The sequence below is a fragment of the Lytechinus pictus genome, chromosome 12, assembly GCF_037042905.1.
Source record: "Lytechinus pictus isolate F3 Inbred chromosome 12, Lp3.0, whole genome shotgun sequence".
Classification (NCBI taxonomy): Eukaryota; Metazoa; Echinodermata; class Echinoidea; order Temnopleuroida; family Toxopneustidae; genus Lytechinus; species Lytechinus pictus.
In genome coordinates, this window is record NC_087256.1 from 5,445,445 (window position 1) to 5,463,948 (window position 18,504).

The window sequence follows — 18,504 nt, forward strand, 5'->3', positions numbered from 1 at the left end:
ACACGCAGCCTCTCATATTTTCCTTTTTAGTCTCATACAATCAGACACTGTTGATTTTGTTTACTCCATTCAAACCCTATATTTACCTCAACAAATAACACATTAACGCATAATTTGCAAAATTATCATTATATACAAGTATTCTATAAAAATACAGAATATTGAACTAATAAATGTCGAAATTACTTAGTTAAATCAATTTTTATGTCGGACAAGGGTCTCTTTCGTTGAAATATCAATAAAAGGTGTCTCTAAAAAGACACCGTGTTCTAAATGAGGGAAATAATGAAAACTTCGATTTTATTTAGTTATGTTTGTGAATCTTCAAAGTTTTTTCTCTTTTAACCTCATAAAGTAAGCTCCATACATCAAGTCTACTATCAGTAATAAATAAAACATTATTTGATCTCCTTTTATTGAAATATCGGATTTTATGTAAAGTCGTCATTCAGAAATAAAAGGTTCAGGTGATGATGAAGACTAAATATTTTTCCGATACTATCGATATCAAACGATGTCGCGGACTTGGAAGACAAAATTGCCTTCGTGAAACGGAAAGCGCTGATTTGTCGCCAATCTTCCTATCTCGGAAGAATGGTCCTAGGACGTTCCTACGTATCGCTCATCTCGTCATGCAACAGGCCCCAGGTGGTTGTAATAATGGGAGCGTTTAGTCTGCAAGTTAGTCTTGATTTCATATACCGTACCGGTACTTCATGTTGGATAATCTAGTAACACGTTTCATCCAGGTCCAGCTGGCCAGGCCAGGCGCAAGCCCCTGCCCCCCCCCCCAAAAAAAAAAGACAACTCTGTAACAATAGTGGTCTGTGCGGCTGAAATGTATCGTCGTGTATTAATTTAGGCATGACGCGACGGATCTTGTCAAGATGAGCCTAGCATAACCTGTAAATTTAGACTACCTTACGTTACCGATACCGTACGTTGTTTTGCCGAGGAAAAAAATTCATTTGGGATTTTGGCAGCAACGACGAGTCGAATCCTAAGTGAAGATTTTAGCATTTGTGTAATGGTAAGCAAAATATTCATAATACAAATAATTTGATATGGATGAGTAACAATTTCCCGTCTAATAAAGCTCATGAATGAATTTTTTAACCTCAAATCGCTAATGTTTTTGCATGAAATAGCAGTTGGTCTACACTACAGTGAAAGTGTGACTGTGCCTGTGGCCCATATGTTCATTTTTCTGTTATCTCTGACTCAGTCTGGATCATAGAGATGTATGGCAGTGTATCCTATTGCCGGACACCTTTATTTCAGTGCTTTAAAAATGACAACTAGAGGAAATACAATCAAGAAAATTCACACTTGCTATTCCAAATATGAAAATTATGAATATGATAAAATTATTTTGTATTTACCAACCATTTTCTTTGCATCGTGCGCGACAAATTACAATAATATATCATTATCAGCATTCCGGACGGGTAAAGATATCCTTGATTATAATGATGTAAGAGCAATCTGTGTGATTATTTTCTTATATCATATCATGAGTAAATTCCTAAGTATTATTTGCCTTTTGAATCTGAGCAGATGTTGGTAATAAATTCTTGTTTGATATTTTATTTTGTCTTGTTAGCTGCATGTTCCATGGCACTTTCCAATAATAATATGCTCGCGTTCGTATCGTGATGCTCATCAAGTTCTATCGATGCGCTGCCGATCGACGGCTCTACTCACAGAAAACCTTGCGCACGGGTACCTTGAGAACTAGCCGTCGACGATCACCCACAATACACCATACCTCATCATTCGATCAAAGGAGTGGACGAGATTGAAATTCGGCAAATCAGGCCCATATTTCCGTTAGAAAATATATCAATTGTTAATGCAAAACTATGTTATATCATATTTTAAGCATTTTCTGTCATTTTAGAGATAAATAAGGTAAAAGTTGGATTTTTTTCGCCTTGAGTTTGCAATCTTGTTCTATGTATTGCTCTGTGATATTGAATTGCGGAAGTCTTACGGTACGAAATTGTTTTCGAACGCAGTAATATGCGCATCCGAAATCATAATAGTGTCCGGTAATACAATACGTGACTATATACTAATATGTTATTAGTATATATCTCTATGGTCTGGCTGTACTATTATTACATACGCCATACGGTATATCCTTTTCAGGAAGGGACCCTTACTGAAAATTTGTCGCTGTTTGATTGGTCGAGAGCCCTTCTCGTGGCTAATCATAATTTCACCAGAAAAACCACTCATTCAATCAATGAACAAGGTTATGAATACCATAACCTTGTTCTCAGTTACATCCATATATATGTGTGGCAAAATAAGGTTGACAATGTTTGGATTATTTTTTTCTTTTGGACAAATGCTAGATTTTTTTACACTGTCAGTTTCCATTACATCTTTTCATTATATAACTTGGCTCTTAAGTAAATTTGATTCATTAAATTATTTTTTCTTTATTAAAAATAGAGCTTGAAAAATGAAAATTTTCTTGCCATATTACTTTCCATCAATAGAGGGCGTACACAAAAATATGCAAAAAATTCAAGTTTTTGAGCACTCTGGTCAATACAAAAATTATTTTAAGTTACTAATGAAAATTGAATTGCAACTGTATGGAAATTAATAATTTTGGTCACAAAAGTGATATTTTATGATTTTTTTAAGTGTGTGCGTGTGCTCAATACAGCATTGGCATACCATAGGCATAGTCCTACCTGTAGATTCTCCACAGGCAGGATGGTAGTAGTGAACCAGTGAAAAAAATGAAATTCATCGGAGATCAAAATAGTTTGTGACGTCAGAGCCGAGAGCCAGTAGACTCCTAGTACTACATCTAGATAAACGTATGCTCACTCTCCATGGAGCCAGGGATTGCATCCCATTCATGTGCATGTACCGCGTAAAAAACTGAAACTTTTTCCCCCGAAATTTCTACTTTCCTTCTAAAAGATCTAGATTCCCTAGCCCTAATTATGTAAATGGGATACAACTTCATTTCCGACATTTCTACAATATTGATTTTGTTTTTAAACAAGAATTCATTAAAAAAAACGAGAAAAATATGAAAAGATGGGGAAAACTTGCCATCATGTTTACGTCGCCATCTTGATTTCTTTGTCTTTTGTTATAGCTACAGCACGCATATCGCGATAGCTTTTAAAGTTTGTAAACAAAGTGCGTAGCTTTACATTGTAGGTCCCCCCCATCATATATTATAAGACTTGGACTTGGAGTTTTGGATTTTTGTAAATGTAAAAACATAGGGGATGGGGTAAAAGAGAGCATTATTTTGATCGATATTGTTCTATATATTATTATTCTGTTCTATTTTGCGATTTGTAAAAAAAGAAGTTTTGGATTTTTGTTCAAGTTAAAAGGGGAAGTTCACCCTGACATAGTAGATCTAACGTTAGGTCTAATCTAAAACCTGCACTAATAATTTTTAATTATTTTTTCTATACTAACCTTACACTAGTGTGAGTGGGTCTAACGTTAGGCTTAACGTAAGCAGAAAATTATTAGTGCAGGTTTTAATTAAGGAAAGTTCATCAAAAATAAAAGAGTTATTTGAGTCTTGATTTGTGACGTCGTATGCGACAGGGTGCGACATAAGCGCTTGCCCGATTGCCCACGGGCCACGGCAAGTAAAAGTTAAGAGTTGGGCAAGTGTTTTGAAATAAAGAAAAACACTACTTGCGATTCTAATATTCACTTACAAACAGTGCGACCCTAACCCTATTTCAAATGATTTTGATGAAAAAGCAAGAAGTAATGGAAATATGCTTACCTGTCAAAATATTTGTGTTCAGTTCTTAATTTCCTTTAATCTCTAAAAGTCTTTAGTCTTGCCGTGAGCACTCTATAGACTAGATTTGGTGCAATGGAAATCTGAGTCATTTTTATTGTTATTATATATTGTTTAAAACAGAGCATGCTACCATTCCCACCATTTTCAAATTTGATGAAAAGTCCATGCATGTGTTACCAAGGATACATATCAAAATTAAATGTATTCTCTCGTATTGTGTGTCCCCTACTAGACTCCTGTACCAGTCTCTGTTGATGCAACCAAGTGGCAATGAGAAATGGCGGGTGGCAGTGGTTCTTTAGACCATGAGGTCTGCAAGGAGATGGCTGACCTGATTGAGACTCTAACCACATCAGGAAAACCTGCTCTTGACCAGGATGTAATGAAACAGCTCAAGAAAATCTGCAAGTATGTTCTCCAATAAAGCTTATTAATTAATTGACTACAGAATTCCGTAATTCCCATAGAATTTGTACCAGCACCACCTGGTACTAGTAGGTAAATGGTTAAGTATTCTATCTGATGAACGATGATGCTCTGTTAATCCAATCAAATCTATAAAATATTTGGTATACCAAGTACTTTTCCTTGCCCATACAGAGCATTTTACATTTTGCTGCACTAAATGTTCATAGTCACTGACTCTGCCCCCCATGACATAAGATTGTCTGGTGATAAATACAAGCATTTTAGTTAAAGTTAGAGGTACTGCATATCACAATATCACACACAGATTCTTGGAAGGGATTTTTTGTTGTTGTTGCTAGATTATGTTTAGAAGGTGGTATGGTCAACCATGAAATGATAACAATTTACTTTTAAATTGAACGGAGACAATGCTATGAGAACCTTGAACCATCTCTTTGTGTGTTAATGTTGAATACAATCATTGTGGTTGTTATAGAGTACAGATGTAATCAATATAGGCAGTGTTTATTTTTTTCATGTGAACCATAGTTGCGAGAAGTGAGCCAATATTGGTGACTATAGTTGACCATATTGAATAAATGGTTGATCGATTTGAGGTCATTTTTTGTGTGTTTCAGGGTATCAGATGCCTATGTTGAGCATTGCTTCCATCTGGTCATAAGCCAGCTTGAAGAAGAGCATTCAGAGATCAGACTATCAGCATTCCAGGTTTGTATTCTCTTCTTTAAATTTCACCATCGAGACATCAATCCAATTCATCATCTACATGATAACAGAATCAATGAAATATTCCATCTTGGTCAAGATTTTGGAGAGCCAACCTCTTCGGTGATACAAATTCTTATATTACCTATTTGGCAATGGGCAATTGCAACTGATTAACTTCCTTGTCCATTCAACTTCTATTTTTCTCCACTCCTGCCTTACTTCATGACCTGCCAAACAAGTTTTCAAATGAGCTATAAAACAGAAACAAATCATTATGCTATGGTCCAATACTCGTTAACAAAGAGGATACAATGATTTATTATCTCTCTAATTAAATAAAGTCTTATTCTTTAGGTCATCAATGAGCTTTTCAGTCGATCCCATCGGTTCCGTGAGCTCCTTGTAGCTGACATGCAGGATTACATGGAGCTAACCATAGGGACCAATGTGGATCTTCCTCTGCCGCCTCCTAAGCCTGCTGCTATTCTCCTCAAGGAGCATGCTCTCAGGGCCATGCAGGAGTGGCATAACAAGTTTGGCAAGGCGTACAAGAAGCTAGGTCTGGGATACACCTACCTCAAGAACTCTAAGAAGGTGAGTACCATTCCACTTGATTTGATCTCCAGGCTCTTTTTAATCTAGTGTTGCATCCCTGAAATTGCAAGTAACTAGAGTTGTGAGCAGAATAATAAGTTTAGCAAGTTGTAAAAGATACTAGGTCTACCTATCATTTAAACTTTTGAATGTATCTTTCTCTTTTATAAGCCTGTTTCTATGTTCCTGAATACAGGACTTGTCAAATTTAGATAGGCTTGCAAGATGGTGGGTCTGTTATTTGTACACTATTATAATTCTACTCTGATTTTAGATGTCCTTGTCCCTCATAGTACTGGTGCTACAATGGTATTCTTGTATGGCCACATCATTCATGAGAGGCTTAAGATTGTTAAGACATGATAGTTACATGGCCTAGGATTACAAACCATAAAGAATAATTGTTGCATCAAATTTATTTTGATTCCTATTGATATTATATTGATACCTAATACTTATTGTACTTATTTTCTATGATAGGTTGATTTTGTGAATATACAAGCAAGATCTGAAGCAGAGAGACGAAGAACAGAAGAGAGACAAAGACGTCTGCAGCAGGCCCAACAACAGAAGCTGAATAAAGTCACTGTAGAAATGAATGGTTAGCAAGAGTTGTATTTATATACTTAATCATTCTTTTGCTTAAAGTTTAAATGAAAGTGAAAATGAAGAGTTTGTTCTTATTTTTTAGTAAATGTTGAAATATGAAGTACTTGCTGTATTTTTTTTTCATTTTATCAAATTTCATTTTATTATAATTTTTGGAGGCAAATAAAGCAGAACTTTTAGTTGAAAGAGGTAAAACACGAGAGCCATGTAGAGCACATGACTACATACCTAGCACACTGACTGGTACAGATAGGTAAACTTTCTTTGATTTTGGATCTCATTGTCCCTACCAACATCAATCTATTTTCCTATATTCATCCATCTATCCATCTGATCTATTCATTACCTAAATATTTGCCTAACTGCCTGCATTATGCCCCCCATTGATTTTTTTCCCTTTTAATATCCAAGAAATCATCCCAGAGATTCAGGAGAGTTTGACACAATGTGAAAACTGCTTCCAGCTCTTGCTTCCCAACATGACCTTAGATGACCTCAATCATGATGTCTCCATGGCAATAACCTCCAGTCAATCCCAAAGCAAGAACACATCAAAGCCACTGCCAAAACAAAAACATAAAGAAGAGAAATCGGTGAGCATACGGCAGTCAGAAGCGGAAAATGATTCTGACAGGACGAAAGATAGATTATCGCATAATCCAAAGACCATCCAAGATGTTAAGTGTGAGTCAGACATAACCTCTGGGCAAAGATCACCAGTATTAACATCAAAGAAAAGCATATTTGACATAGAGGATGAGGAAGGGGAGGACCATTTGACAAGAGATGAACCATCTTGTTTATCAGGAGAGACTGAGATAGATAGAACTAAAGAAAGGAAAGAAGACTCATGGCAGCCTTGTGGTAGCAGTGGAAATAATGATGAACAAAACCCTGTGGAAGAAAGAACTAAGCAATCTTTAGGAGATGAAATCAGTTTGAGTGATGGTAAGCAGAGCAAAGAGGATGATGATGAAGGAGAAGATGAAAGTGAGGAGGACAATAATGAGATGGAGGATAATGTTGGTGTAGAGAGGAGGAGCCTTCTCCAGCAGCATGGTCTCCCATCATGGACAAGCATCAATATCGATATCAGTTTGGGGACTGGTAAGTAAGGAACCTTATAGAATGGTTGGTAAAAATTGATCGGGAAAAAAAGAGGATTTTTTAAAATTATTAATTACATTTATTGCATTTATATTAAGTTGAATAATTGCCCAAGTTGGCACAATTTCATCAGTCTCGGAAAATTTAACTCTGGAGTATTTTCACTGTATTTTAGGACTTTTAACCACATTTATATATCTGTATTGAATTGATGACAACATTTAGTATTATCTAGTGATGAGTAAACATGTTTTATCAGCTCAATGCCATTTTTTTGCCCCTGTCCGTCCCCCCAGTTGGTTTCCGCGCAATAACTCGAAAAATATTTAATGGATTAACAAATTTTTGGTGTGTAGGTAGATGACACCAAAATACAGGCTAAGTTTGAATCTGGAGTCCACAGGTCAAAGGTCACAGCTCATTAAATATGCGAGTTGGTTTCTGCATGATAACTTATGAAATATTCAATGGATTAAGAAAATTGTTGGTGTGTAGGTAGATGACACCAAAATACAGGCTAAGTTCGAATCTGGATATACATGTATGTACTTCTTCTTTTTATTTGTAAGTAATATGAATATAAATTGAAATTAAATTTGCTATTACAGAAGGAGTGAATATCAAAGAAGATGAAGATAATACTGATGTCCTTCAGAGTCTTGAAGACCAGCAACGTCTCTTGACCACCAGGTATCTGACCAAACTCAATGGCTGGACAGAGGTGGGTACATACATTCTTTATGAAGGGTTAGATTCTGTACATATTCCGCTATTCAGTCCAAAGTCCGGGAGGCATTTTATCAACATTCCTCATCTGACGCATCGCCAGTCTTTCCTTGGTATTTATTGGTTTAGAAGTGTGGGTGAAGTCCCCAGACACTGAACATTTCACAGCTTTCACTCTGATAAAGTAAAAAGAGCTTTGAGAATATTTAGAGTTATTGATACATGTATGTGGCAGAGAACACACCTCTTCAAATATTTTCAAAGATATCAAATATAAAGTCATCATGAATTAATTTGATATATTTTTCAACTCAGAATAAGAGACACAGAGATGAATAGGATAAAACTATTTTTGTTTTTGAAATACTTATGTGTTAAACAGACGCTGACAAAGTTAGGGAAGTCTGATAAAGTCAAGCAGTTGATTGACCTCAAGAGAGAGATACAGGCCAAGCAGGACAAGTACAAGGATCTTCAAGTGAAGTGGACCCATTCACACAAGAAGAAATCTGCAGGAAAAGATAATCCAGGTTGCTCTGGTGTGAAAGAATATAGGGGAGGATCAGGTGGAAGCAAGGGAGAGAACATTGATAGCGAAGATGAGGACGATGATGGTTTTGATGCAGTCCCAGACAAAGAAGGTTATGAGCCGGACATTCCACCAGAGCTTCGGGAAGAGTTTGGTGAGTGACCTGGTCATCTGACAATGACAATTGCTTCTGACCTGATCTGATATTGTGGAAGTGTTGTGATGTAGTGGTTCTGAATGTGATTCTTGCCTTTTAGTCTTAGGGTTGAGGGTCCAAATTCTTGCTATTGACTTCATCTAGAAATTCATCTAGATTGCACTGCATTTGATCCAGGGGCCTGTTGCATAAAACTTTTTACCTGAGAAAACTCTGGTAAAAACTGAAAACTAAGGTTAGTCTGATTTCTGCCATTGACTTTAACACAGGGCAACAACTCCGGTAAAAACAACTTGAGTTTTCTCAGGTAAAAAGTTTTATGCAACGGGCCCCTGGTGTTGTAAATGGGTACCTTGCAAGAATATTTTTTAATTATTGGGCATCAGAATTTTGGCCTGGCTATAAGTCAGATTAAGACATTTTCCCCTCTCCATTCAGGTGTAGTGAATGGGTGCCCAAGAGAAAGAAATTCCTTGTATTCTTTATTTTCTGGTCAGGGTAACTATGCTGAAGACAGGATGGTAATATGCTTAGAAGTGCTATATAAATATTGCATATTACCGTATTATTATCATTATGACCTTTGCATGTTATTTGCAGGTTTAGATCCTCTCCCACTGCCATCGTCCAGCCAAGAAACAACTGTTGATTGGCATCCCACCAGAGACGCTGACAATGACATCCTTGACCCTGCATCTCAGGCGGGCAGTATTGCAGCCATGAAGGAGAAGCTCAAGAAGATAAGGGAAAGAACAAAGCCTCCTCCAGGGTAAGTTTAGACGGTTTTCTTCTTGTTTTTTTTTTATGTCCGACGGGCGTCACTCCGACAACCATCAATGAACAACTCTGATAGAGATTCCATGCTTGTAATCTTTTGTTAGTCTATCATTGGAAAGGCATTCGAACATGGGTGTGGAAAATGTAGTTATGAATTATGGCAATGTGTAACAATAGGATTAGTGTGGTTACCCCTCCACCCTCCCCTCCCCCCCCAAAAAAAATCATTTTTTATTAGAACAAACTTTCTTTTAAAAAGTGTTTATCATGTCCTTTAATCTCAATTTTAAAATGACAAGTTGCTCTAATGATCATACTGGTTAATTTTATTTTCTCACTTGCATGTTTCTTGACATTTGGTACAAGTATATTCTTGCATTGCCTTGCATGAAAAGGTTATTAATTTTGACTCTTGTTTCAATTGAGGGTACAGTTCATTGGCTATATGGGTAATAATTGTAATTTTCCATTAACAGGTATCATGTCATACCACCCAAGAAGTCCAAGCCTCTTCCTGAGGAGGAACGCAAAAGACAAGAGTTGTTGAAGAGAGCTCCAGTGGTGCCCTTTGGGACTGATTTGGCTTTTTGGAAGAACCCAGAAGATATCAAAGCTCCTGTCATCCTAAGGTACAGTTTGTGATTTCAAGTTAAGTGTTGGTGTTAATTATGGAATGGAGTTAACTTTCAGATAAGGACAAAGTTCCTGTCATCCTAAGGTACACTGGGTGATTTCAAGTTTTGTGCTGGTGTTAATGTTGGCATATGTTTTGGTGTTGAGATCTTGATTTTGGCTCTTTAATCTAAATCTAGCACTGTCAGTTCTAGCACTCTAGCACAATGTCGGTTCGAAAACTGCTCCAGTATTTTTTAACTCTCTATCATTCTGAGGTAGACTTACTGATTTCAAGTATGGTGTTGGAGTTGAGAGAATCATTAAGAAACAAATGGTAAAGGAAATGTAAGATGCAATACTTGCATATACAATATCCTTTTGATGGGCAAACTGGCGATTCATGAAGATTCTGCTGAAAAAAAAGGATCTTCTATTTTGGACAAGACATCCGGAGGGATTATGGAATAAATTAAAAAATATTATTGTTGTGATGTTGTTTTTTCCTTAATTTTTAGTTTATGTTCCTTGTTTTGTGTGTGTGTGTTTCTTTGTTGTGGCCCAGTGGATTAATCTCTGGATTAGACTTTGATACATAAGGTCCTGGGTTCAAATCCCAGCCATGGCATAGTTTTCTTTCAGCAAGAAATTTATCCACATTGTGCTGCCCTCAACCCAGGTGAGGTAAATGGGTACCTGGTAGGAATTAATTCCTTGAAATGCATGTGTGCTGTAAGTAATTACGGCTGTCACACTAAAGCCGAGGTAATAACATCCAAGTCCTTTGGAAGCTCATAGAAAAGTTATAATCATAATGTGATATGCTCTATACAAGAAGTGTTTATTATTATTATTTTGTTTCCTTTAGAGCTGATACAGATGCAAGAACCTGGATTGGAGCTGTGCAAGATGAAGAAATAGTACTAGAGGTTTGTTATTGATCTTCCCTTTATTGTTTCATCTGCAAAGTAGAGCGAGACTACAAGTGCAGTTTTTCTTAATGCAAACAAAAAAATAACCAAGGTTTAATTTTGAAATGTCATCATAACTTCATGAAATATTCAAATAAGGGTAATCAAGCGTCACTTATTGATTTCATGACATTGCTTTGGCAACAATTGCTCTGGTATGTATTCCATAGACTAATGAAAAGACTAACTTCAACCCTAGATTTAACACTATATTATCCTAACCACTAAACTTAAAATATAGCCTAATATGGAAGTGTCGTGGTGTAGCGGTTCTAACTCTCGCCGTGTAATCAGAGGGTTGTGTTTTCGAATCCCACCATGGCCTAGCGTCCTTTGGCAAGGCGTCAATCCACAATTTGCCACTCTCCACCCAGGTGTTAAATGGGTACCCGGTAGGATGCGAAAGCCTATGTAGTATGCCAAACAATTGAGTCTCAGAACTCTTGTTGGAATACTCCCAAGGGTGTAGAGAAGGTTCATACATTGTATGCGGGCATGCCAGGATCCGATGACCGGGGTAATAATATATCTGTAAAGCTCTTAGATACGCCGTTCCGATGTATTAAGCGCTATATAAGAGCAGATTATTATTATTATTATTGCAACCCTAACTTGTTAGACAGCGGCCTTGATATGTTAGATTCACAAGTAATCATTCTATTGCAAATTTATGATCAATATCTGCATTTGAATGTAATGTAGTTATTTGCAACACCCCATTAGGCAAAGAGATCTTGTTATTCTTTAATAAATTTATTTTCATCATTGCTTTCATCAATCTCCAGTCGGCAAAGGACAATCTTAAAACCAGAGTGATGAGTTTCACAGGATCATTTGAGCCAGTGAAGTGGAAATGCCGAGCACCCTTCACCAATGGTACACTTTGTGAGAGGATGGATAGACAGAAGGTTTGTATGAGATAATATAAGAACAAGGAGGAGGAGGAGGTGGTGGAATGTTTGCTTTAGCTGTTATGATTGGTGGTAATGATAAGAAAGATTATTATTATTATATGGTTGGTAGTTGTTACAATGGAGAAGATGGCAGTATGGATGGCTGTTTGTAAAGATGTTAAGGATGGTGATGAACATTATTTTGGTTGGTTGTAGTAATTGTAAAGAAGGTAATTATGTTTATGGGGATGGTGGCTTGGGTAGTAGTGATAGTGGTGATATTGATTATGGTGGTGGTGATGGTGGTGATGATTATGATGATGACAATGATGATGGTGGTGATGATTATGATGATCATGATCATGATGGTGATGATATTGATAGTGTTGTGATAGTAATTGAGAAGAAAAATATACTTTTTGTCTCCTTCCATAGCAGAGCGAGACTATAGGCGCCTCTTTTCCGCCGCCGGCGTCGTCTTCAACATCAAATCTTAACAGAAAGTTTTTGAAATGTCATCATAACTTAGAAAGTATATGGGCCTAGTTCATGAAAGTTGGACATAGCGTAATCAAGCATCGGTGAACATCCTGCACGAGTTTTAGATTACATGACCAAGGTCAATGAACTTTGGCCATGTTGGGGGTATTTGTTGAATTGCAATCATAACTTTGAAAGTTTATGGATTTAGTTCATAAAATGAGGACATAAGGGTAATCAAGTATCACTGATTGTCTTGCACAAGTCTTTGGTCACACAATCAAGGTCAAATGTCATTTAGAGTCAGTGAACATTGTATTTTATCATATGAATTGTGTTTTTTTTGTGAATGATTATTCTGTAGTTGTTTTCAAAGACAGCACTGCTGCTATATTGAATCGTATAATGCAGGCGAGCCTGTCAGAGGCACTCCACTTGTTTATACTTGTTTGTTTTATTTGTTGTAGTGTCCTTTTCATGGTAGAATCATTGCACGAGATGAGCATGGAAACCCTCAAGATGGAAGCTCAGCTATGGTTAAAGAGGAAGAGACTGAAAAAGGTGATTAGTGTAAACTCTTTAAGAGAATGATAGCTTTTAGAGAAGCTTGCATATGATGATAATACATGTGATAGAGATTCACTGTTCAAATTAAAGTTCAAATAATTTATTAAAAGGAGAGGGGGATTCAAATGAATATTCATGTAACAACACTTATTTTAACATTAACACTGATATTCTTTGATTAGAACACAACATAATAAGATAATTCATGTGTTTTGCTTTTACGTTTCTGCATAGCAGAAGCATATAGAAGAAAAGAAAAAATTTGCCCCCCAAAATTGGAGAAAATCCCACCTCTTCTGTAATTCATATTTGAAAAGAACATCCTTTCATTGAATTTTTAGAGGTTTTTGTTGTTGAAACTCTATTTTCCATTTATTTCCATCTGCAGCTTGGCAAGACCCTGAGCTTCTCAGAGACATCGAGGGCGCTATAGGCCTTGACCTTGGCTCGGCATCGTCATCGTCTTCTGGAACAACGGGTCAAACGGGAAAAGGAGGGAAAGGAAAGGGAGGTGGGAAGAAAGGTAAAGGCAAGGCCAAGAAGTATCCAGGACTGACTGACATTAAGAAGATCAACAACACATCCAGGACACGGCTGGAGAAGATCGTCATGAACAGGTACGCTTCTTTTTTTTTTTTTTTTTCAATGATTTTTTTTTATTTTCATAACTTCATATACATATAACAAACATAATCATTATACATTGTACATATTATATACAAATTGAAATAAAATACAAAACAAAGCATATAAAAAATAAAAATTAAAAAAAATAGAAAACATTTCAGGATTGAATGGTTATGACATCACATATGATTTCGTTTTCCATCAAGCTGCCCAAACTATTATATGAAAGAGGGATGTAGAATTTTCCATTTCTTTTCAAACTTAGATAATTGTTTATTTTGAATGCCAATTTGTTTTTCTATTTTGTATATTCGTTTCAGCTTTACAAGAAACAAATCAAAAGACGGTGAAATATTCAAATGTCTGCATGTATAAATCATTTGTTTAGCTACAACTAAGCATTGATTCAAAAGTAATTTATGTGGTCTTCCATCTGATATACCAAACAAAATATCTTCATCATTTAGTTGTAAATTAATATCAAATTTTGTGTACCACCATTTCAAAAACTCTTCCCAAAAGGTACATGCATGCTGACATTCTGTAAAAAGATGCTCTGTTGTTTCCGCCTCTAGTTTACAAAAGGTGCATAATTCAGATTCTACAATTTTCATTTTATATAATCTTTTATTTAAGAGGAGTGTTCTTGTGTTTATTTTATATTGAAAAGTTCTACTCTTCGTATCCGTTAAGAACACAAAAGGCATTTTATAGATAATCTTCCATATATCCTTTTCTATATTATATTTATTGTTCCAGTAAATTTCTGATATTGGAGCCTCAAAAGGTTTGCCTTTCAAAATTAAATTGATATTCTGTGTTGTCAGCTTCATAAAGTCTATATCTTTGCCTTTGAAATTACATACAAGTTTTAATTCTATTAACTCTCCTTGATTATGAAGGCATCTGAACTTCAATTCTTTTGGAATGGCCGAAGCAATTGAACACCATTTCATATAAAATTTCTTTTCCACTCCTCTTTTCATCCATATACTGAAATCTATAAGTTTACCTTCCCTGTCATATAAGTCTGAGATGTACCATAAACCAGCTCTAAAAAATTCTTTAACAAACAAAGGTTTACCTCCTACTATAACACTGTCATTGTTCCATACAATTGTTTCCCTTATATCTTTATACTTTGAATCTAATGACCGAAAATAGAAAAAGGCACTCAATACATCTTGATAGAAACCAGGGCAATTGCCCATCATTTTACAACTCTTTTTTGACATATTACAATAAAATATAAATTCACCTCCAAATTTCTTCATAAAATATCTAAATATAATAGACCAAAGAGAGTTGTCTTCCTTAAAAAACCTTGATATCCATCTTATCTTTAAAGCATTAAAGAAGGAAGGGATATCAATCATGTTCAAACCTCCTTGTGAATATGAACCTATTAGAGTGTACTTTTTAATATATCTATTTTTTCCATTCCATATAAAATCTTTAATAGCTTGCTCTAATTGTTTCAATATATGGCCTGGTATTGGTAAAACTGACCCACAATAAACAAATTTTGATATAGCAAAAGTTTTTACTATTTGTATTTTTCCTATCAAACTCAAATTCCTTTTCCGCCATATATTAAGCAGAACTTTTACATCAGCTAGACATTTTTCGAAATTTAATGATATCATACAATCAATATTTGAAGATAATAATATTCCCAATACTCGAAACGGTTCAGACGGTACATTAATATTCAAAGGCTTATCTTTACAAGTTCTTTTGGATCCCAACCACATAGCATTTGTTTTGCTTTTATTAATTTTAAGACCCGATAAGGAAGCAAAATCTTCAATTACACAAAGGGCTTCTTTTGCCGATTCTAAGTCTGATAAAACCAACGTAGTGTCATCTGCATATTGTACAATGTTTATTACATATCCATCTATATCTATACCTTTAATTTTTTTATTCTGACGTATAGCACATGAAAGTATTTCCACACCCAGAATAAAAAGATATGGGGAGATTGGATCCCCTTGCCTTACTCCCCGGCTCAAATCAAAATATCCAGAGGTATGTCCATTGCTACTCACACAACTGCTTATATTGTTGTAAAAAGTCTGGATGTAACTTTTGAATTTGGGTCCAAAACCGAATTTGTCCAGTACTTTCATCATAAAATCCCATTCTAATGAGTCGAATGCTTTTTCATAGTCTAAAAATAAAAAAAGTCCTGGTATGTTATGCATTTTTGTATAAAACATAATATCCATAATAACTCTGATGGATTCACCTATAAATCTTCCTTTGATAAAACCTGTCTGACAAACACTTATCAATTTATCTATAAACTTACACATGCGTTTGGCAAAAACCTTAGTTATTATTTTTACATCTACATTCAATAAAGAAATCGGACGCCAGTTCTTAAGTTCTCTTTCATCTTTGCCTTCTTTCTTAATCAGAATAAGGATAGCTTGCCTTTGTGATGTTGACAATTCTCCTATTTTAAAACTGTATAATATCGATTCCTTAAAAATATCTTCTAAATCATTCCAAAAACATAAATAAAATTCCACTGGGATACCATCATTTCCCGGGCTCTTGTTTTTGGCCAAATCATTCAGTACTTCTCTACATTCTTTTTTAGAAATTGGTTTTTCCAACTTTTCCCTTTCTTCAATATTTAACATGGGAACATAAATTTTTTGTAGAAACGAATTACATTGTTCTCCAGCTTCAAACCTTACTTTTGAAGTGTATAACTTTTCATAATACTGCTTTTGAGCAGATAAAATATCTTTAAAATTTGTAATTAACTGGCCTTCTACATATATTTCGTAACACATCTTCTTTACATTATTCCTCTTTTCTAATCCTAGAAAGTACTCATTACTCTTTTCTCCCTTTTCGTACCATCGACTCCTTGACCTAACCATTAGCCCGGCTACTCTTTTATTGTCTATTTCTATCAATTCTTCCTTTATCTTTTCTATCTGATTAATAATACCCTCTTCTTCGCTGATGGCAAGTCTATTTTCAAGTAAATTCAATTTACTTCTTAATTGTTGTTCAATATCAGATATCTGCTTTTGTACGTTACTAGAATACTTCACACTAAAACATCGTATCTTATACTTGATCCAATCCCACTTTATTCTTGGTTCCAAGGACGAATACTCTTTTTTCCAATTATTGATATTTTCCTTCATAACCTTAATATATTCTTCATCTAGGAGAAGTGAGGTATTTAGCTTCCAATAGCCTTTCCCTCGCATGTTTTTATTCAAACGTATTTCTAGGTTCACACCTGAATGGTCTGTGCGTAGTGCACTAACAATATTCACCTTTTTAACTTTATGTTTCAAATCTCTGTTAATTAAAAAATAATCCAGCCGGCACTGAATAAGAGGTGTGTTTTGTCTCCAAGTGAATTGTCTGCGATTAATATTTCTGCTGCGCCAAATGTCGATCAATTCAAAAGGGACCATAATGTCTTTAATCCTTTGCACAACCTTTTTCTTGACCAAATGTGTCCCACCTTTTTTGTCTAGTTGTGCATCTAGAATACAATTAAAATCTCCACCAATGATAATGTTTTCCTTTCCATCCCATTCTGTTTCTAATATTTTTAATAGTTCTCTATAAAACTGTACTTGTAAATTTTCCACATTTGGAGCATATAAATTTAAAATAAGAAAACTGTTATTTTCAATATTCACATGAACACATATAACTCTCCCTGATTCATCTCTAAATACTCTATGTATTTTCAGATTTACTCTACTATTAAACAAAATTAACACCCCTTTACTGTTTGTTGAACCATGGGAGAACAACATTTTGTTACCCCATTCACTTGTCCATAATACTTCATCTTTTGAAGAGCTGTGCTTTCTTGTAACATAACAATCTCCATCTTCATATTCCTGAACCAATTAAAAATACTTCGCCTTTTAACTGCATTTTGCAACCCTCTTACATTCAGAGACATCATATTCATTGTAATATCATTCTCCATTCTGACCATCTAAGAGCAGCTTTGCTTCATAACATTTCCTAACATGTAGCACCAAGCTATAAAAATATAAAACAAAAAATTCTTCAAAAAATACAAATAAAAAATACATAAGAATAAAACCAAAAGTGTTCATAGACCTTGGCATATTGTTCATATCCAAAAAGTCTTGCATAAATGTCTGCATGGTATCTTCAGCTCAGACTCCACAGCTGATTCATCAAAAAATTTAACTAGCTCTGAAACTTTCCTACTGATGCAAGATGTAGTAGTTAATTCTGGAATGTTAAACATCTTTGACAAAAATCTTCTTGAAGTTTCCCTCGTTTGACTTGTACAGAACATATGCTGGTACGCTGTATGGGATGACTGCAAATAGACCTTCTGCTCTCAACCTATTCTTTGTTGGTATCAACTTTTTGCGGTCTGCACGGATGGATTTTGAGACATCATCTGTGACATACACAACTTTGCCGTTGATATTCTTCCCTTTCAACGCCTTTGCAGCTGATCGAAGAATCCGCTCTCTGTCTTGAAATCGTAGGAAGGCAATGTGTATGGGTCTGGGTGCTGTCTGCTCAAATTGCGCTCTAGCTTTCTTTCCTGATGGGGTTCTATGTGCACGTTCAATTTCGATCTCATCTGCTCTCTCTATCTTCATTATATTTTTTAGCATCTCCTCAACAACAAATTCAGCACAATTCTCAAACTGATCCTCACTTCCTTCAGGGATGCCCCACAACACCAAATTGTTTCTTTTAGAACGATTTTCTAAGTCATCACATCTCCTTTCCAGAGCTCCCTTAATGTTGTCTTGCTCCTGGGTACACTTCTCTTTCAGATCCTCAACTTCATTTATAACAAACTCTAGACTGTGCTCTACTGAATCTATTTTCCCCTTACTCACATTGTATTCTGCTTCCAGTCTGCTGAATTTAGC

At 35.5% G+C, this 18,504-nt stretch overlaps 1 protein-coding gene across 1 annotated transcript; it reads left to right on the top strand.

Annotated features, from left to right (window-relative positions):
* The first annotated feature begins 648 nt into the window (after positions 1 to 648).
* Positions 649 to 16,810, top strand: LOC129273419 (UV-stimulated scaffold protein A-like). The gene is made up of 15 exons (XM_064107844.1): positions 649 to 1,030; positions 4,035 to 4,210; positions 4,849 to 4,939; positions 5,294 to 5,533; positions 6,014 to 6,134; positions 6,554 to 7,249; positions 7,858 to 7,970; positions 8,358 to 8,658; positions 9,262 to 9,430; positions 9,915 to 10,067; positions 10,919 to 10,979; positions 11,807 to 11,929; positions 12,862 to 12,955; positions 13,350 to 13,578; positions 16,783 to 16,810. Exons 2-15 carry the CDS (start codon positions 4,080 to 4,082, stop codon positions 16,808 to 16,810), a joined length of 2,550 nt encoding a protein of 849 aa, XP_063963914.1. The 5' UTR covers positions 649 to 1,030; positions 4,035 to 4,079.
* The last annotated feature ends 1,694 nt before the right edge of the window (positions 16,811 to 18,504 follow it).